Here is a 22,555-nt window from a genome sequence, read left to right as displayed (position 1 = left end):
GAAATCTTTTTATATATGCATACTTTTAAACATTATAAAACAAGTCCTCAGGCCTTAAGCCTAAACCTTCACATTTCAAAGTGGCTTGTGAAATGCAGAGACCTCTACATTAAGTGATCCAAGACTAACTGAACACACTACAGAATCATTATATCCTGTCCCTGAATGCGTTTCACCACAATGCAGTTTTTTGGTTAATCTGCTAAATTAAAATTCAGTCCTAACCTTGCTTTAAAAGATCCAGACTAGATACTGTCAGCTTGACAGCTAAAAAAAAATAGGGGAAATTAAAGCTGATGCAGATAAAAAATATGATTTCAAGTGGTATCTGCCAGAGAAGCCGTATGTCCGAGATGGGAAAGATGAAGATCAGGGGGAGCTGTTCTCTAACGCTCTCGCTCCCCTTTCTGAAACTTTCGTGCAGCTTTTCCGGGATCCCAGCAAAAACTCTATAGACTTAATCTATATCTCTCTAACTACAGAGAGTTTAAATATATTTGTGATTCCGGGCAACCAAAAGAACCCTGCCTGGAGCACTCAGGCAATTCCTTCTATTTGTTTTTACTTACTGAAGTAAAAGTTGTCAATTAGGAAATAGAAAGTTCAAGAATTTAAGATTAAAATATTGCCAAATTTAACTGTTATGCAGGTAAACTGGCAGGTCTTTACCAATTACAACAAATGCTGTCGTCATTTACTTTGATACTAGTTCCTTTCTAAAGATTCAAAATAATATTTACCTTTCAAATTACCTAAATTTGAATGAATATTAATCCATCAGGCAATTACCTTCATGCTCAATAGCACATAATCTAACTGCAAGTACTTTTAGTATCTAATTGAATTGAATTCAAAGAAACACTATGATCATTTTATTTCGCATTCTCCCAGTATTTTCCGCATTTGTTCTCTAAGGGGAGACACATTTTCATTGTGAATAAAAATAAAGTCTCCTTACCATAGTAACTCACTTTAATGCTTACATAAAGTGAGGGGCAGGGGAGCAAAGAAAAACAACTTGGAGGTCCATCAAGGAACATGATAGATCAAAAATTAGGGTTTGAGTTTATCTGTTCTCTTTCCCAATATTCACTAACATGATAGTAATTTTTTAAAGGATAAGCTGACAAGGACAAAGAGAATAGAAGAAACCACAGCAAATGAGAAATAACATAAAATCTTTGAAAGCTATAAAGTGGATGTAGGAATAGTTATCTCATTTGGAAAATAAACAGCAACCTTAAAATAGGTGGCTATGAAAGAAATAAAATAGGACTCAGGGACCGGCCGGTGGCTCAGGTGGTTAGAGCGCCGTGCTCCTATTGCCAAGGTCGCCAGTTCGATTCCCACGAGGCAGTGAGCTGCGCCCTCTATTGCTAAGACTGTGAACAACAGCTCTCCCTGGAGCTGGGCTGCTCTGTGCTGCCAGGAATGGCCAGTGGCCAGTGTGAGAGTCCGGCAGCCATCATGAGCTGCCGTGGGCTGCCGTAGGCTGTTGTGTGCTGCCGTGGGCTACCGTGAGCTGCCATGAGCGGCTGGTGACCAGCACAAGTGGCCAGCAGCCAGCATGAGTGGCCGGCAGCCATCATGAGTGGCTGGCAGCCGGTGAGAGCTGCTGTGAGCAGCCGACCGGCGACCAACTGCCTCAGCCGGGAGGAGCACAAGGCTCATAACACCAGCATGGGCCAGGGAGCTGTGTCCTACACAACTAGACTGAGAAGCAACGGCTTGAACCGGAGTGGGGTGGGTGGAAGTCGGAAGATGTGAGGGGAAAAAAAGGACTCAGAAACCAAATCATGTTTAAATAATGAAACACTGCATGAAATGTTATTAAGTGATTAAGATAATTGACATATATTTGAGCAACAGCTTCTAATTAATGATCTAATCCAAGAAATTATCTCCACAAATTATATTAGCATAAAATTAAGACTAGATACTACTGAAAACTGTACCTATACATATATAATGCAATTTGTCAACCAGTTTATTTTGGCTGAAGATAAAACATTGTTTTAATGAGTACAGATTCTAGAGTCAGATAGCCTGACTTCAAACCTTAGCTCTGCTACACACCAGATAGATATGCAAGTTACTTAATCTCACTGGCTCTCAGTGTTCTCATCTGTAGATGAGGATAGTAACAGTACTTACAACTGACAGGTTGTAAAAATTAAACAAGACAATGAATGCAATGAGCGTAGAAAAGTTCCCACTAACACAAAATAAACACTGAATTAAATATTAGATATTAGTACCACCCTACCATACGATCATTTCTATTGGTCATACCGTCTTAATTTTACATTTTATACTTAGGTGAAATTTAATTAATTCTGCTCGTATTCAAAATCATATTGAAATGATTTCCCAATTCATTTCAAGTTCCTTGAAGATATAATTTTCTTTATGCAGAATGTTAACTCTGTATGTTTCTTAGTGATAAAAACAAAATACAATATTCCATGCTAAATAGGTACAAAGCAAGTCACAAATAGGTTTTATTTGCTTTCAAAATACTGTTAATTTGAAAGGTTAAAAAAGAAATTGGTCTGAGCATAGGGAAGATTACTGTCACTTGCCTTTTCAGCTGTGATAATGGTTTCATACTCATTTAAGTCACTTCCTCATGAATCCTAGGAGACCGAGTAAGCAGTCAAGAATGTAACCATGAAATAACATTCAAACCTGAATCTAAGGAGATTTAGCACCAGCCTTTATATCAAAGGCTTCGTCAATGCAAACGATTTCCATTCATTATATACAAATTTACATTTTACTAAAAATATAGTAAGCACTATCCTAAATACCCAAGTTGCCTTTGCATTATCAACTAATTCTTCAATTGAATAAAAAAACCTAAGTGTCTTTTTTCACTACCGGAATCATTTGGATATCTACATATATTTTTCAAAGATTTTTATACCTTTCCTTCTACTACAAGACACTTTCATTTGTTACTTTATTCACTTAATCATCTAACAGATATCTGTCAACGGCTTACTATGTGCCAGGTACTGTGCTAGGAGTAGAGGTATAATATGTCCAGACCCAGAGATGAGAAAATGTTCAAGTAACTAAAATCAGCTGACTATGGTTGAAATGCAGAATAAGAGAGATGAGCAGTAGAGACAGAAAAAGATGGAGAAGGGAAAATGAGCCAGACCTTACAGGGCCTACATAAGTTTTAGACTCATCCTGAAAGCAATGGGGATTATAACCAGTGGCACAAAGATCATGCTAGCGAGGCAACACTGTACAGAATTATATGCAGGAACTGGTGACAAAGACTCTCTCCTTTGACCAAACTTGAATGAGGCTCAGAGCAGGCCTCTCTGTCCTCGTAGAATCCAGTTTGAGCAAGAATGCTGTTAAGTCAGTTGAAGGAAAATCCCTAACCCTTGCTATCTGACCTAGCCTAGATATTTTATCACCCTGTCTGTCCTGCCTTCAGCAATTCTGCTGAGTTGGTCTAATAAGAATCTCCCATACCTGTTGTTTCCTCTTAGTAACTTTCCACCCACTCACCCCCACCCCCACCCCCACCCTGCTCCTTGAATATAAATGCCCACTTGTCCTTGTTAAGAGTCCGAGCTGAGTCCAATCTCTCCCCAACTGTAGTGGTCTCTACACCCATCAGAATGTCCTCCCTTAAACAAAGTCTGCTTTATCATTCTTTAGTAAGTGTCACTGAATAATTTTTTCTTTAACAGTCAAAATAATATTTTTGTTTCTGGTAACACTGGAAGCCAACTAGAAAGGCACTACATTATTCCAGGCAAAAGAAAATAGAGGCAAGAGCTATGCGGTCAAAGAAGTATGGCGACAAGTCAATTGATTCGAGATAAGGATGCTGAATCCACTGGATTTGGTGTTTGGGTAGAGGGAAAGAAAAGTCCTGGATAATGCTCACATTTTCAAATGTGAGCCAGAGTGGTGCCACATTCACTGAGATAAGAAATGAGGAAAGAAGAGAAGGTTTGATTAAGATCTACTTACGACATGTCAAGTTTCAGCTGAGTCACCCAAATAGACACACCAATGGATGGAGCTCCCTTCTGGTATCTTCTACTGACTATGAAGAAAGTAGCAACATTTGCTGGGATACAAGGGTGAGAGGATACAGTCTGAAGAGAGCAGAGAATGTTCAGTGTGGCCACTGTAGAGAAGAGGAGATAATTAGCAAGACTTAGAAAGAGTATTTTCTATGTTTGAAGAATCGGAGGGAAACACAGGGGTACCAATGCACAGGGGTACCAATCTATAAGGCTAAGTGAGTTAATTTTTCCCGCTGTTCAACAGAGAGGCTGAAGGTAAACTGCATAGAGAAGTGGAGGCAGTGAACCAAGAAAATAAAAAGTGGGATAAGAGACTAGAGCGCCTCAAAGAATGAAAATTATGGAGTAGAACAAGAGAGCTAAGGAAAAAACAAAAGGAGATTATAGTCAGACGTGAATATTTACATTTAAGAATTCACATATAGAGGAGCTCCAGGAAATAAGGCCATGAGCATTACAGAATGGAAATACGTGTCCTGGTAGTTGAGAAAAATCAACAAACTGAAAAGGTCACCCCATTTTGCACTCTCAACCTAAAATGATATCAGACCTTATCAGAAGAGACCTTTAGGAAGACTGTGAATCAGGTGTCAACTTTTTCAATGTATGATGTGCAGTGAAAATTAGTAGGTAACCAGAAGAAAGATACAGGGTGATACAGCTACGTAGCATAAGCTTCAAAAGAGCAGGAATTCACCTGTTCGAGACATATACTAAAGTAACAAAAATGTTCTTTTAATCAGTTCTCTCAGCAGAGAAAGGGAGAGAAGTGGCTAAAAACCAACAAGGACCACCACCACCTTTTCACTTTTAGAAAGATGTAGGCCATATTCTGGTAAAATGATAGCCACACCTAAATACACTTACACTCATCAAGAGCCTAAACCTCAATCATATGTACGTAATTTTCACTACAACAATCTTCACAGCTAAAAACTGAACACAAAGGGCAATAATTAAAGCCACTGCTAAGGTGCTAAGATGTTGATCCAGTTGACAGTCTCAGGAAAAAGAAAATGACCATTTTGTTCAATCCCTGAAAAATAATTTAACTCTCAGAGATACTCATTCTACTGATCTGTGTTGGAAATGGCTATAATAGCTTCAGATACTTAAAAATATTTTTATTACGAAAATAATGTATGCTCTTTTGGGAAAATTTTGAAAACTAAATATAATAATCTATTTACTTTTAAATTCCACCTCCAAGAGACAGTCAATAATAACCTTTGATCATTTCAATATTCAATATTAATTTTAATATTAAATTTCCTTCCATTAAATACTCAAAAAGAAAAATGGAATCATATAGGGACATACTCCGCTTTTTTCACTTTCAGATACTTAATCTGCTAATATATTGAGTTTTAAATTATAGCTTACCAAATAGAATCACTCATTGCTTTCCACATCAAAAAACTACTGAACCAAATGGAATCTCTTTCAGATATCTCTAAAAAAAAAAAAAAAACCTGTCTCTAGGATTATTCTACATAATACTTATCTTCTGTCAAGCACTCTATGTATCTACTACATACACATAAAACAAGAATTACAGTTCAATGTCATTAAGCATTCCATGCTTCTCATCCTGCTTCTTATAAAATCTCAAAGCAATTAATGTACAGTAATAGAGTGCTGATTCAGTTGCTACAGTACGAAAGGTAACACTTTCTCTGTAGTTTTCCATATAAGTAGTTTTCAAATGATCATCTCATTAAAAATATTGCAATATTTCAGGTACTTCTGGGTCAAACAACGTCTTTCTCATTGTAGGTTAATCACTAATGAGTCACAACCTGTAGTTTGGAAAACAGTGAGAAGATTCAGAGCATGAATATTTGGGATAACCCTTCCTCAACTCTATTTAACAATAACTACTTTAAAAGCTGAACAAGCAGACGCTACTAGTCAGGGTTTTACTCCGTAGCTACTTTGAGTAATGGAGGACCAAGGGGGGAAAGAGCAACGTTAAAACTTTAATCCCCAATCGACACCATGAATAAAAGTTCTGATTTAAAGCCCTAGACCTGCACTCTATAAACTATTTTTTCAAACAAACTAAAGCAAGAGCTGTGACTCGATTGTGATTTAAGGCATTAAACAGTCAACAACCCCTACCCAACAGGCCCAACCAAAATTAGCCAACTGATGCTCATTTATGATAATGCATGTGCCATTTTTCTTGAGGCAGCTTTGAAAATAAAGCTGAAATATCATTTTGGCTTTCTATAAAAATTTTCTCAATGAACATGATGTACTTTTCCAAACAGATACCCCGGCCTATTGCAGAGGCAGGGAGATACAGCAATCCCCAATGATCTAAAATTCACAGCCACCAAACTATAATCTCAAACTGTCCCTAACTATTTGAAGGTCACAACCATAACTGAGAAAGCACTGACACTATAAGCATAAAATAATACCCTGTGGCTAATCCACTCAATATTCATCATTTAACCTTTTAAATGTAAACCCACTTATTGCTAAATCAATGTAATTAGGTGATGGTAGCAAAATAAGTTAACATCTAAAAATTGAGTCTAATTGCAATTATGTAAAACATGCAATTGGCATTTTTCAACTGTGATGTGAAAACAAAATTTAACCTGAAAATCCTTTCCTTCCTCTCCTTTATGATCTTATCTCTCACCTCTCCCCGTCACACTTCAATATAAATTCTAATTCTGGGGGGTCCATACTTTGCTATAAGATCATTATATTAACATACTGTTTTAATTTCTAATCAATAAAATTACTTTTATTTATATCTTATTTCTATCAAAATTTTTTTTAAAAAGAGTTGAAATAGCTTGAAAAACAGAGGTAAGAAAACATCTCAAAAAAAATGCAGTCAACTTAATATAAGTCCATATATGTCCTCCTTAAAACGAACTGCATTATCTTAAAATTAATGACCTTTTTGAGAAATCATGTTTAGAAAATAGAACGGCAGCTTGGCTATTATAACCCATTAAATTCAATGCTACATAGGTAATCTGAAAATTCCTAAATATCTCTAAGTTGTTTAATGATGCAATGATTCAAATAAATATGAGTATATACTCACATATATAAAATGAGTGGGGGCCTGTGTGCATATATATGGATATATGGATATATGTCTGTGCAAAACAAAATTCAAAAGACTCACTTTATCCAATAAAATACACGGTAATTCTTATTTCAGATTACAGGGAAAAAAATAACATAAATGACAATTAAATGTAAGGTGAAATTAATGAACTCTTTATAATACAATTCTTATCATCAGGCCTCAGCAGAATAACAACTAGGAACTATCTTTTACCTATCCTTCCAAGTAGAATACTCTTCTGGGTTGCAATACTCCGCAGACTAAATTCTGAAAGGCTAACAGTAACAAAAAGATACAGTAAGATCTCATCAAAAAAGAATTAAGCTATCTAGTAATCGCAGCTCTCTACAAGCCAAGAACCAGAAGACCGTCTTAGGAAGTAAAATTTGTATGACAGAGACAAAACAGAAGATACCTCCCTGATCCTCACTTAATAACTATGCAATTTCATTTCTTATCTATTACAGATAAGAAATTCAATGACAAAAGAAAATAATTAAAATGAGGTAAGATTAAGAACACCCACAATAATCTAAAGCTTAGTCAGCGATTAGTACTCCGTTTTTTAAAGGACATACATCACTTTTTAAATGTTCTGTCAAATGGTTAAAATTAAATGAAAATATTATGCTTTAAACTTCTAAATATTCTATCAAAATATATTCTTTGAAATGTGATGCTAAGGCAATAAACCACTATCTAACCTGTGCGGTGACAGTAAAAAAGAATACATATATATATGGGTTTCTGCCCCTGGTTCCTGGCACAGAGCTCCTAAATCCCTTGCAGCAGTATTTTTGTTCTAATGTGGGTGGGCTCCTGGATGGGCTGGTCACCAGAAAGACCAAGCCATGATTAATCAGAAACTAGGAATTTTCAACCCCATCTTTCCTTGTCCAGAGAGGGGAGAAGGGCTGGAAATGGAGTTAATGATTCTCATGCCTACTGATGAGCCTCCATAAAAATCCTGAAAATACAAGGTTCTGAGTTCTTCTGGGTGACTGCACACGTGGAGGTGCTATGAGAGTGGCCTGCTTGGTTGAAGGCATGGAAGTTCCAGGCCCATTCCCACATACCATATTTTGCCATGTATAATGTGCACTTTTTTGCCCAAATCTGTATAATCTGGAAAAATAAGGATGTGCATTATACATGGGTAGTACTAATTCCGAATCTATATAAATGTTTTTAATTCTTTCATTTATGCTTATGAGTTAAAAGTGTAACTCTAGAAATCAACAATATCCGCATGCAAAATAATACCTTGGAATACGATAATCAGTTTTGTTGAACTTACCACGAACTTGCAACAATGAAAAAGTTCTTGGCCTTCTATAGCGAGTAAATATCGTAAATTTGTTACAGGTACATAAAATTTATTTTATCTTGTATCTGTTCTTATGTTTTGTAATTATTTGTTACATAAAATTCTTGTACCATAACACGTTAAAAAATGTTAAAATCCTTTATAATACAAAAAAAAAGTACCTAAATGTAAACGAATGAAAATTTGAATTAAAAAATTAAAATGAAATATTTTTTCCCCTGAAAGTTTGGGCCAAAATGTGGGTGCATATTGTACATGGTAAAATATGGTACCTTGCCCCTCTGCATCTCTTCCATCTGCATGTTCATCTGTATCCTTTATCATATCCTTTTAGAATAAACTGGCAAACAGTAAGTAAACTGTTTTCCTGAGTTCTGTGAGCCACTCTAGCAAATTAATAGAGTCCGAGAAGGGGATGTTAGGAGTCTCTGATTTACAGCTAATTGGTCAGAAGCACAGGTGACAACCTGGACTTGCAATTGGCACCTGAAGAGGGGCAGCTTTATGAGACTGACCCCTTAACCCACTGGATCTACTACTACTGTGTTTCCCCCAAAATAAGACCAGGTCTTATATATTAATTTTTGCCCCAAAAGATGCATTAGGGCTTATGTTCAGGGGATGTCATCCTGAAAAATCATGCTAGGGTTTATTTTCCAGTTAGGTCTTATTTTCAGGGAAACACGGCATCTCCAGGTAGATAGTATGAGAATTGAGTTGAATTGTGTAGGACACCCAGCTGGTTCACAGAACTGCTTGATGTGGGGTGAGAAACCCACACAGCTAGTGTCAGAAGTGTTGTGAGTGTGGTAGTAGTGTTAAAGGAGAAACACGGGAGGAAGACCGAGTTTTTCCTAATACCTAACCCCTCCCCAGAGAGCTATCCACAATACCTCAAGGCCAGTATTTAAGGACTCTCGAGACTTTCTATTTGCTAGTTCTTCAATGAATATGTACACTCTTTTAGAATTTTGTTACATAAGAACACAGGATGGCTATTGATAACAAGTTTCCAAGGGTACATTTAGCATTTGATACAGTATATGTTTTTCCCTGATCCTGAAAAAGCCCTACAAGTATTATAATTTCAATTTTATAGATGAGAAAAGAAATTCAAAGATGTTAGTTGCCCAAGGCCACCTGGTGGCAGATTAGGGCTAGGGAACTGAGGTGTGTCAAACACAAACATGTACTTGTTACACCAGGGACTTACCTCCAAATTTTATCTTGTTTTGAAAATGATGTTTTGTATTTCTGGTTATTTAGTGAATTTCCTATTACTGAACAAAACAGTTCAATACAATAAAATGAGAGACCAAGTAAAGGCCAATACAGTCTGAATGAACCCCTTATTCCTAAAAAAAGGAGACCAACTTGCCCAGATATAAACAGGCTCATAAGAGAACCGTATCCTGATGATACTGCTAATGGCATGTGCAAAAATGGATAAGGAAGTTCTTCCTGAACATATTGGGTCATTTGGGAACAATTATAAGCAAAACAAAAATAAATACAGAGTATTACTGAAAGGACTCTACTGAGTCAGAGCACCGGGTAGTTATATATAGCACCTGGACAAACAGGGAGGCAGAGCTCAGGAAGGAAGAGGGTCTATGACCCTCAAAACCATAAAATTAAATGGCAATGGACAGAAAAAAAAATTCTATTATGTAAGTAACAATTCTAAAGAATTAATACAAATAGCGCAATTTCAAACCAATCGACATAACAGCTGGCATAGTATCTGGGGTTTGAAATTCCTTTTCTTGCCATTGGTCCTTTTATAATCATAAACAGTAAAAGTCAAGTCAAAAGATTTCATAAAGCAAATATTACGCAAGTATTCATACATAAGTAAAATACCCACTATTTTTTATCAATAAATTTAAATGCATTTAAAACTTGTGAAAATATCATAAGAATCATAAAATGTTCACTTTCATGGTGCTTAATACCCACTTGGCCTAATATGCTCTCAGGTTAAAAAAAAAAAAAATGTTATGTTCTTTTACTCTGAAATCAATCTAAACTGTATTTACCCATTATCCTGCCTCAGTAGAACCAAGGCAAGAAATATTCTCTTCTACTAGCAGTTATAGCAAGCAAAGTAGGGTCTTTTTCTTAATGGTAACATCGCAAATAAATACTATATAACTTATTAATTGACTGATTAAATAATTAACTAGAAGCATATTCAACTTCGATCTTACGAGTTCATGATATGCTAACGTTTATTCACTGAATGAGTATTCACTGAATGCTTTCTATGTATTAAACTTTAGAATAGATGTAATCGAAAATTTACCAATAATCCAGAAAAATTCTATCCCAGCTCTCAGAGAATCTGGAGGCAAAGAGGCAAATTTCACTGAAATATTTAATTTCTATAATATTAGCAACAAATTCGCGAAAGTTTTTAAATATAGAAAACTATAGTTAACTCAATTGTCTGAGGCAAATAGAGCTTTTAAATATCAGACAAACAAAATTATCTGATAGGCTTAATGTTGAATGGTATTGACAACAGGATCTTTGATTCCTCCAGAAGAATTAGAAATGGAAGATGAAGGGATGAGCAGTTATTTGGCACCCACCATGGGTTCAAATCTCAACTTAGCCGTTTACTAACTGTATGGCCTGGGAAATTTTAGAAAACCTCTCTGCCCATGAGTTTGCATCTGTAACAAGAATAATAAGTGCTTAAACGATGCCTAATAAAATGCATGGCCCAAAGCAGGCTTTCTCTAAGAAGTTAGTTACCTGTTCTTCATTAACTTCCCCCCAGCAAAGGACAAAACCCTACATCCTAAATTAGTGATTCACATCAATGTAAGAAACATGACATTCTTTTTCCCTCCCAGTGTTATGGTCATTATTTCATTTGAGGTGCTATAAAGTCTCAGAATACCACTGAGGTTTACACCCAAATATAAATATACAAATGACTTTCAAGAGCGGAAAAACACGATTATGTTTTCCAAGTACTGGCTTCTAATGACTGGTTTAATGGGAATCGTTCCTTTAGTCTTATTTTTAACTGATATTTTTAAATGTAGGGATGGAAATTTCACATTATTTCTATAATGACATGAGAAATCTGCAGTCACAGTTATGCCTTCCCACAGTAATGCAATGTTGCACAACTCCAGGAGAAACCAGTTACACTGTTCTAAAGGTAAATGGTGCCTTCTGGAGCAAAACCAGAAAAACAATGCGAATAGTGAATGCCCCCTGCAACTGTGCCACTGCAATCTCAACAATTAATTGTAATTGACCTGGATAATTTTTTAGTAGTGATTATCCTCAATCAATGGTAAATATAAAAATGACAAAGGAAAACTCTAAGTTTAAAAACATATACCAGGGCGGGCCCAGTGGCTTAGGTAGTTGGAGCGCCATGCTCCTAGCGCGGAGGTCGTGGGTTCGATTCCCACATGGGCCAGTGAGCTGCACCCTCTACAGCTAAGATTATGAATAACAGCTCTCCCTGGAGCTGGGCTGCCGTGAGCAGCCGGAGGTTGGCGTGGGCTGCCGAGGGCTACCGTGTGCCGGCTCACGGCTGGTGGCCAGCGCGAGTGGCAGGCAGCCAGCACGAGCTGCCGTGTGCTGCCATGAGTGACCAGCAGCCACCGTGAGCAGCCCACCAACAACTAGCGACCGACTGCCTCAGTGGCGGGGGGGGGGGGGGGGGGGGGGGGGGGAGGCGGAGCGCAAGGCTCATAATAACACCAGCATGGGCCAAGGAGCTGTGTCCTACACAACTAGACATAAACAACGGCTTGAACCGGAGTGGGGAGGGGGAGGAAGACGTGGGGGGGGGGGGCAAACATGTGCCAAGCAGTTATTTCCTTGTGCCTCAGGCATTTCATTTACAACAGCAGCATTCGCAGTCTCTTCCGCACCTGCCTTCTATTTATTCCTCACTAATCTAAATCCCTGCATAGAAAGGAGTTGAAAGTGAGGATCAGGTAATCAGCAGCATGCAAACTCCAAATTTCCAATGGACTCGTGCATTCAATATAATTAGGCATGAAGTATGTGATTTTACCAAAAGACATGTATGTATTAATAACTTTGGAATGTATGTGGTACCTTTATAACATGAAAAAATTAAGTAGTTCACAGTATATTAGACTATATCAACAATAATACACCACTCAGGATATAGCTGGATACGTAAACCTATGACATAAAGCAATGTAAGAAATCATCCCTCTATTTTACTGAACAGGTATGTTTGCACAGTTCTAAAATCAAAACTGTATAGAAAGGTATACACTGAAGTTTTACTCCCATTCCTGTCTCAATTTCTGTTCCCGCACACCCTCTATGGCAACCGTTTTTATTAGTTTTTTAATTTATCTTTCCAGTATATTTATACAAATACTAGTAAATACAAATATACTTCCCTATTCCTCCCCTTAGGGAAAAGGCACCAAAGGGCACCCTCTGTCCCACACCTTGCCTTTTTACGTCAATTTAAACTAGAGATCTCTCCACTTCAGTACAAAGATCTTCCTCATTCCTCTTTTATAGCTGCAGGATCCTACCGTGTGGATATACCATAATTTATTTAACTAGTGCCCTATCAGGTTGCTTCCAAAGCATCTTCTTAAGTGAAACATTTTCAAATCTCCCCTGCTACTGAAACAAAGTGAATTAGCAACATCACAGGATTCGCTTTCTGAAACTTACGATAATACAACATACTTGTGACCTACTGTTCATAATTTCTAAGAACCATCAGAAATTTCCACCTCACATGACTGCATTCTCTCCCCATCAAAGTTTAATGTAATTATTATAGCATTTCTCAGAGCTTGTAATATAAAGTTATGCATTGTGAATCTCCAAAAAGTATAGTGTGTAACATTTCCCAAATGTATTTAGCTACAGAATGGTTCTATGGCAAAACCTCCTACAGACATAGTATTCTGCAGAACAAACTTTAGCAAATACTTGGGTGGATGTGATCAGTACTGTCATCTATTTAAGTAAAATATAAGATTATGAACTTTTAAGGAAGACATGAAAGCAAGCTGAGCTGATTTTTGGACTAGGCATTCCTTACTTAGTTAGTTGTTTGTTTAATTATAAACCCCTATGAGATCTGAATGTAAAGCTACTTGATCCTCTTCTAGAAAGGATGTATACAAGCATAAAATTTTTCAGTTTCTGGGGATTCTGGACCCTAAGGCCCATCCACTGTCCCCATGGTCATATCTATTTTAAAAGCAATTTTAAATAGACAGTGCTATATTATCTATGGCAATAGTAATACTCCAAAAGCTAGGATAAAACCCAAAGGACTTTTCATACAAAGCTAATGAAAAAAACAGCAGAGCATGGTACAAAGCAAATAAATCATACTCAAAGGGATCATTATTTAGCAATTAATGATATCAAGCAAAGCAAATTCTATTAAACAACTGTGGGAACTGTTACACAGGCTTGTAGTATGATTTTTATACAGGTGCCTCTCATTTTAAATAAATAAATTAGATTTTTACAGGATTAAGAAAGTTGGTATTTTACTGATCTTACACAAAATAAAATCTTAGCATCCAGGAGTTTTAAAATCCAATACGTTTCACACTAGACAGCAGTATCTACTAGAAATATAATTCTGCTGCAAATTTGAATGTGACAATGTGAATGCCCAGGGGAAAGATATAAAAATTCTGGGACTTTTAAATGTAGATCAAAAAATCCCCAAGCGTGATTATAGTCTCGCAGACGAAATGATGAGGAAAGAGGCATTAAATTGAACAGTGAAACACGCAGGTCTACCATATCTGATTTGGGGTGGTACTCTACCTATACAAGGGCATTCAAAGGACAGCAGGCCAGTGGGGGTAAGGCCCAGCCCAGGCTCCTCTCATCAAACCTTGTGGTAAAGTTTGAGTCTGCTGCTAAAGGGGCATCCTGTTGTAACTCAGACAAACACAGTCGTTTAACGCCCTCCTTTCCTCCCTTCCCTAACACTTCCTCCCCCCAATAAGCCCACCCACACATATATTAAATATTAAAAAGTACAAAAATTTTGAAAAAGATATTTTGTAGATCAAGATACTATCCCAGTGGCCAAAGTATAACAGAATGGAAATTTCTAATTTAAAGTCTTATCAAAAATGTATTTCTTGGGCCAGCCCAATGGCTCAGGAGGTTGGAGCACCGTGCTCCTAACACGGAGGTCGAGGGTTCCATTCCCACATGGGCCAGTGAGCTGCGCCCTCTACAGCTAAGATTGTGAACAACAGTCTCCCTGGAGCTGGGCTGCCCTGAGCAGCCGGAGGTCCACCTGGGCTGCTGTGCTGCTGTGGGCCACCATGTGCTGCCAGGAGCAGCCAGCAGCCAGCATGAGCGGCCATGGGCTGCTGTGTGCTGCCAGGAGCGGCTGGCAGCCAGCGTGAGCGGCCATGGGCTGCTATTGCTGCCAGGAGCGGCTGGCAGCCAGCGTGAGTGGCCGGCAGCCGGCGAAAGCTGCTGTGAGCTGCCGTGAGCAGCCGACCGACAACAGGCACCAGAACTGCCTCAGCCCACGGGAGCATAAGGCTCATAACACCACCAGCATGGGCCCGGGAGCTGTGTCCTACACAACTAGATCAAGAAACAATGGCTTGAACTGGAGTGGGGGGGGAGGGGCGGATGCGGAAGAAGGGGGGGAAAATGTATTTCTTAAGAGGATTGTTTTTAACAAAAACATCTCCAACGTTACCATGAACTCCATAAGAAGAGAGTCCACTATCCATGAATCTGCCTTATTCCTTTTTGGTTGAATACATCAATTCCTCAGGTAAGAGGGGTTCTGCCTAAGTAGTTTCAGTATTTTTCCAAAATAAAGGATGATACTAAGCTGAAAACATCCTGTATATGAAAGAACATACACCACACACAAAAGTACCAAGTGTTAATTACAGTTGATCAACACCACGAGTTTGAACTGTGCAGGTCCACTTGTACATGGATGTTCTCAATAAATACGTGCAGTCCTATAAATATCACCCTTATGATTCTCTTAATAACATTTTCTTTTCTCTAGCTTACTTTATTGTAAGAATACAGTATGTAATACATACAACATACACAATATGTGTTAATCGACTGTTTATGTTACTGGTAAGTCTTCGGGTGAACAGCAGGATATCAGAGTTAAGTTTTGGGGGAGTCAAAAGTAGTACAGGAATTTTTGACTGCAGAGGTTGGCATGCCTTTCCCCTGTATTGTTGAAGCTCAACTGTATATGTTATGGCAAATTATGAGAAAAAAAGATTATAAGTATCATCTTTTCCCTTCTCAAGCTCTTGCTCTTTTGAGAAACCATTCCACATTCCTTTCTATAATAAAATAGCGTATAGGCATTTTGCTCTGTTAATCCATTTTCAAAGGTATATCTACTTCCCAAGTTTCTAATCAGAGATGATATATAACTCAACAGCTTCTCCAAATCAGGCAATCTGACAAAAAAAAAAGAAGAAGCAATACAGTCCTGGAATCCAGATAGAGAGGACAATTCTATACTGTCTGACATGTGAACAGAATGAGAACCAAATGACACCAGTCCACATAACATTCTCTACAAATGAAAAAGGATATTTAAAATAGTAAAGCATCTTTTCTATTTCATTATGAAATGTGAATTGTGCTTTACCAATGACTTGACTATCGTCAAAACAAAAAAACTGCTTAAATGAACTTACTAAAATCCAAACTTTGGCTTAAGAAAAATCAAAATATTTAAAAATATTCTTTTTGGAGGAAATTCTTGAAAGTCTGCTTAAAATAGCCATGCTAGAACCTTTCTGTATTGGCTTATCAGCTTCAGATAAAAATGCTAATCTATGCCATAATCACATTATCTTCCTAGGCTGCACTGAAAAAGTATTTGGCCACTCTCACAGCATTCACTTAAAAATGTCCAGCCCATGGAAGCAGAGTCACTAATTTAGAAATCTAGCAATCCAGTCTGCTAGCTCTCTTCCCCGGGAAGACTATTAACAGCGGTATTTCCAAACACCGTAACAATATGCCAACCACAGACCTCTTCATGGTTTATTATCATTACAATTCAAATAATCCTAAATTTCCCCAGGTTGTAAAATTCAATGTGTACCACTAAACAAAATACACAGTATTGTCTGCTAAACAAAAGCAGAGGCAAGCTTCCTTATAAGCTAGAATGTTGGAATAGCTACCTGTTTTTTATAGGATCAAAAATTCTCTCTTCAAAAGGGGGGTGGGGGTTGACTAACTGAACTTTTAGATATCTAAACACTTTATTACTGATACACACTGCAAAACTGAAGATACAGTATGCATTAAAAGTAACAACTAGAAGAATCTATAATCAATAAGATAAAACTATAGTAGTTAATCAAAAGCCACACTGACTAAGCTGTAACAGTAACCCTATGAATCATATGTATGTTCCTTTACATAAATGGCCCATTTTGTCAGTTGCAGATCCTATCCACTTTAAGATCATATTTGTGGTAAAATTCAGTAAGAAGGGAAGGAAAGAGGGAGAAAAACAACCCATTACAGGATGTTGACACGTGTTAACTACCAAGGTTTTAGACTGTATTGGTTAGCACACCACATACCACTAAAATAATATACCAGGTTCCTCCAACACCAGGTTACTTTGGCTTTCGATTTGAACCTACTCAAGTAACAGAAGTCTAGTGTAACAGAATACTCTAATTTTCATACCCTAAGCTCTCTTAGAAGAAAACCTGGGTACTTCCCAGTCTCAATTACCAAACAATTCTTCAATCCAACTCAATTGTTCTACAGTTTCATTTGCACAAATAACAGATTTGCTGTCTCTCCCTTTATTACAACTCCAGGAACTGTGGCCCAGAGATACCAATTATAAAGCACAAAGGTAACAAAAATCCTGACATTATGCCTGGGGTCCATATTATCTCTAGAGCTATCAATACCTAACCACAGATCCCCAAAGAGAATACTTACAGACCTAACAAAAAAACCTCCTACTTGCCAATCACCAGTGAACTCACACTGGGTTGTTAGTATCTTTAATCCTAATGACTACTTTTTTTCAGTCTTTTTAACAGACTTATGGAAATGTTTTAACTGGAGCTCACAGATCCAATTAGCAATAATGCAAATGTTATCTTTGTGTTCGCTACACACGCCAAAATAAACTCAGTGAGGTGAGGATTCTGTGTACCTTGTTTGCCCATAACCTTGTGCCTGCCACCTGATACATAATACCCATAAAATGAATGAAAGTATATAGCAAAATTACGGAACAAACCCAAAATTTCAGTGGTAACAGAAATGTGTTAAATCATGTACTGCTTAAAAGAAAGAACATTTGCTAAAATTTGGAAACCTTCTAAACAGTGCTATTTATTTGTTGTAACAGGATTTTACCTTTCCAGAAAAATAATGACAGTTCAAATCTATTCTGAGGCCTACAGGGATGAGTTTTTGTAACAAAAGCAAACAAAAATTGCATTTTTGTAAAGATAAATAACTTTTCTCTCTATCTCAAAACCATGATCAATGAAAATTAGAGAATTTTAGGAGGAAAGAAACCTTTGAGTCTAATTATGAAACAGATGGGCTCCAATTTCAGAACAATATAAACTGCCACCAATTTATTCCAAAACTTTTGCATAATTACATATCTACGAATAGTGTTTTATGAATTGCATTCTACTTTTTTGGCTAAGCTAAGAAGTTGGCTGGAGTTAAAGAAGTTATGACTGATGAGTAGCATAATCTTCCATTTACCAGGGAAAAAATCAGTGAGGAAAGATTTAACTGTCACTGAAAATAGTCCTCTCTTCCCAGTTTTCAAGTTAGTATTCTCTACTGCTTTAACCAACAGTTTTCCCTGTTCTCTCATCCTATTTTTTGACTGTATAACAGCTTATTATATTTGAGTTTTATTTTTTACTTTTTTACTGATTTGTATGTTTACTGTAGCCAAGTCTTATTTTCCCAGATTTAGGAGGTGTACCCTTCCAAAGTGCTTCCCTGCCATGCCATGAATAACAGTGTTTGATAATTTCTGTGATTTGAAAGTAAGTACTATTAGAGGAGAGGTGGTTCTGTCTCGGTGGAGTTCTACAGAATAGGTTCTAAGTGTTACTACAATGAATAAATGAATGATTTGAAAGGCAATGGCATTATTCTATGCTTCTTTGCTAGCTAAGTTGGCAATATCTGAGATATTGTTTCTGTCCAGCTTTACAAACACTTGGATGCTCTTTAGAGCTCTAAATTGAATATTTGCAAATAAATTTAAGAGCAAACAACACTATTTGACACACACAATTAGAGAAGGTGCTAAAAAACACACCCAGAACAGTTTATTCAAAGGGCACACAATTACAGAAGATTCCTTAGGACGAGTTTCCAGTATTCCATTACTATTACTACGAATGATCTTCCCAAAAACCACTGCTAAATGACTTCACTGTCTGGAGACTCAGTTTTTCTCCATGTTTCAAGAATTTGTAAGTGAAAATACTGAACTAATTAATGACTACTTTCCAGGGCCTTAGAATAATCTTAAAAAAGATTGGGGGGGGTTAGGAGTTGTTAAGGAAACCTCTACTAAACACACGTGAAAAGCAATTTTCCTGTTAGTTGTGAAACACTGGAAAATTTTCACTGCAACCTCCCTCTTTTGCTGGTCATAGAGTAAGAATTGGAAGTCGGAAAATTTATAACACCTCCATGCCCTTTGAGTCAGGAACTACGAAGGAAGAAGAGAATCACAACTGTGGGGGCACATGTAGTCTACATGAAAGCAGGAAGTCCGTTTCTTGAGCAGGGGCTGCCGGTCCAGCATCCCAAATGGGAACATCGGCCTTGTGAAAGCCCACCGCACTCCCGTCTAACCCTGAGGCCAAAGCCAGCCTCACCGGGAAACGCGATTTTACTAGGCTGATGGAAAGGAGCAGCAAGGAGGCTCCGGACACCTTCCTCTTTCTACTTGGCCTGCGGCAGGAGGATACTCGGGTTCTCGCCAAAAGAGGAGGAGGCGGGCCAGACAGTCAGCAGCGACTAGAAGCCTTGGCCTCGAAGGAACGCCGCTCGTCCACGCGGCCGAAGAACTCACCGAACAAAGCACAGCGCGGACCGGGTGGGGAGACAGGAAAGAAGGGGAAAGATTCACCCCAGCTCTTCACCACTGCCTGGAGCTAGAGACAGGTGGAGCCGTGTGCTTCTCTTTATAGGGAGAAGGAAGATGGGTTTTCGAGGGGCTTATCTGAACCCCAGCGCCAAGGCAACCGGAACTGAGACCCCGGCCGGGGAGAACGCCCAGCGATAAGGGGGGCGAGCGCTGCGGAGAGAAAGGAAGAGATGGTCGGGGTCACGGGCGGACGGGCGGGCCCTGCGGGGGTGCCGGCGTCTCGCCCCAGCTGTGCAGAGCATGAGGGTGGCGAGGATGCGCGTGGCGCGCTGCCCGCCGCCCCAACTCGGGCCTCCTCGGCGCCACGGCCGCCCGCCCCCTCGCACCCGCGCCCTGGGCAGCCACACAAAGGGGATGGCGAGGCGCGCCGGCCGCGGGGCGGTGAAAGGGCACCGGGTCCCGGACCAGGTAGCTGGACCGCGACGCCCGCCGCGCCCCCGCCTTTGTCTGCCTCGCTCCGCGCCCCCAGCCGTGGAGCCCGGCGGCTCGTGGCGCCCTCACCCTGCTCGTTACCCGGGTGAGTAGCGGTCTCATCTGCTCGCCGGCCCCATCTGCCTCCATGGCCAGCTGGCCAGCCCGCCGCGGCCGCTACGGTGCTGCCCTGCGCGATCTGCCTGCCGCCGCTGCCGCCGCCGCCGCCGCCGAGGCACGAGCGCGCGAGGAGAAACGAACGTGTCCGTGCGCGAGATGCGCGCGCGTGGGGAGATCCGGGTGCGCGAGATGAGGGGCGTACGTGTCCGCGCACGAGCCGCGGGGCTGCCTCTCGCAGGACAGCGAGGCCACAGCTTGGAACGTGGAGTGGGAACTGAGCGAGCTCCCGGACGAGGCGGAGGAGGAGGAGGGAGTAACATAGGGGTCCGGGGGCGGGGCCGCAGGCCGTGACGGGCGCACAGCCCTGGCCCCACCCCGACACGCCCCCCGACACGCCTCCATGCTTCACGCCCTCTGCCAGTTTGGCACCGCCAGCCTCCGCAGAGCGCCCGCGGGGCCGGCCGCGAGGCCACCCGGAGGTGGGGCGGGAGAGAGGCGGGACGGGCATTGATCCCAGCCAATTGACGGCTCGCAGAATCGCTCACGAGCCCCACCCCCTGCCTCCACCGCCTCCTCTAGAGGCCCCGCCCCTCTTTGTAAAATCCTAACTGACTGAAACTGAATGTCTAACTCGTTTTTCCGGTCGGAGGTTCCCCTGAGGTTCGGAAGTGGGGTGGGGGTCACCACCGCCCCTAGCTTCTAACCAATATCTTTAAAGGCAAGAGGGAAGGAGGACGCCACCCTTTTCAAGGACGCTCATGGGACCCCAAAGGAACTAACTAACGGGTCTTCAGGACTCCTGCAATTTTTTTTCCCCCTCAGGTTGGTAGGCATGAACCCCAACTCCGGGCCTGTGAAAGAGGGAGTACTACTATCCAGGTATCCTCGTGTGCTTGCCCCCTGACTGGGCGCCAACCCGGCTCACACTCTCTTGAATCCACCCTCTAGGGCTCCGCTCACATACTCACAGCTCTACTGGGGATGATGATGGTACCTGCCACACATGGCCACTGAAGGATTAAGCGAATTTCTATCCATAAATGTGCCTAACACATAGCATTATTGTAACAAAGTTATCTTGTGTATTTAAAAAAGATAATAAAATAGTTGAGAGCTAAATCAGGGCTATGGAAGGACCTGGTATTACTGGGTCCTATTTATCTCCAACAGGATATTAGTAAAGCCTTTGTCAGAAATAGTTAAGACTGCTGGGTGACTCGTTCCTGGTTTGGGTCCTAGTCCCCTTTTGTTCTCAATTTCTCTGAGTTACTTCGAGACTGGCACACATTATTCTCTTATATTAATATAAGAGCAGATGTACTTCTGTTATAAAATAGCTACCATGTAAAGAGGCCTACAGTTAGAGACTGACATTTCGCAAACATGCTTCATCTCTAATCCTCACAACCCTACAAAATATGTTTTATTATCTCTGTTTTACAGATGAGGAAGCTGAAGCTCACGCAGATACACAGATAATTGGTTTTAGGTCTTAGTTACTGGAACTGCTCTATTGTACTATTCTAATGCCTCATTAAAGAGAGTTGACCAATAGGAAAAGGGAAGAAAAGGCCAACATCCTTTAGGACCTAAGAGCATTCTGGGTGACAGCTGAGGATGTGGCCAGAGTAGGAACAGGAACAAAGTAGGAGCCAAGACCTTTTGGTGCCAGAGTCGAAAGAGCTAAGTAGTCAATTTCAAGAAGGATTGAAAATATATGCTTGGGAGACCATGCTAGCAAATGAGTTTCTCTTAATTCATTTTGCAAAAGGAGAAAAATAAGCCCTTGGTTTATTTAGTCCACAGTTATTTTTTGAGTAACTTCTGTGTTGCCATGCACTTTTTCCACACTCCTCAAATCATTCCAGCTGCTAGAAAAATAATGCAAAAATCTGAATTATAGAATTTATTACTCTCAATTGCCCACTTAATTCAGGCTCAGCCAGAGTTCATCCTGAGGTGAATTGAAGGTTGTAGTGAGTAAAGAAGATAATGTGTTAATATTGCTTTCATGGAAATGGAGATGGCTATAAAATGTTCCAAGGTGCTGAAAGGCAAATTGTTCTCTTAAGTATTTTAAATATCCATCCAAAATGTAGCTGGGAAACATTTGCTAAACAAAGGAGAATGTGAACCTAAGTTCACTGACAGTGAACTTGTAGCACCTAAAATTGACATTTAGCTGTATCCCAAATTCAGGACACTTCCTGGGTTTCTGGAACACTAGGAAATACTAGCAGGGACTTGGATACAACCTCTTGGCAAGATCTTTATCCTGGAAGGCAATAATCTTCCCCCAGCAGTTCTTCATGAGTCAGGGCATATTTTGTAAAGACAAATAGCAGTTTCTTTGTCATTTTGAAAAG

General features: G+C 39.8%; 1 protein-coding gene across 16 annotated transcripts in view; it reads right to left on the bottom strand.

Annotated features, from left to right (window-relative positions):
* The window catches only part of SLC4A7 (solute carrier family 4 member 7), a 99,770-nt gene extending 79,263 nt beyond the window's left edge, over positions 1–20,507 (bottom strand). For 10 of the 16 annotated variants that reach the window (XM_019745267.3, XM_019745253.3, XM_019745257.3 and 7 more), the window contains exon 1: positions 20,160–20,360. In XM_019745267.3, the coding sequence (XP_019600826.3) occupies positions 20,160–20,219 (60 nt within the window). In that variant the 5' untranslated portion in view covers positions 20,220–20,360. Of the gene's footprint in view, positions 1–19,583; positions 19,809–20,159 lie in introns of all 16 variants that reach the window. The other 6 variants (XM_019745259.3, XM_074312736.2, XM_019745246.3 and 3 more) reach the window with 4 other exon arrangements.
* Positions 20,508–22,555: the final 2,048 nt, after the last annotated feature.

Source organism: Rhinolophus sinicus, chromosome 5 (genome assembly GCF_057876585.1).
Source record: "Rhinolophus sinicus isolate RSI-liver-muscle chromosome 5, RSI-T2T, whole genome shotgun sequence".
Taxonomy (NCBI): domain Eukaryota; kingdom Metazoa; phylum Chordata; class Mammalia; order Chiroptera; family Rhinolophidae; genus Rhinolophus; species Rhinolophus sinicus.
The sequence above is the reverse complement of the archived record's forward strand: the minus strand, read 5'-3'. Positions and strand labels throughout refer to the sequence as shown.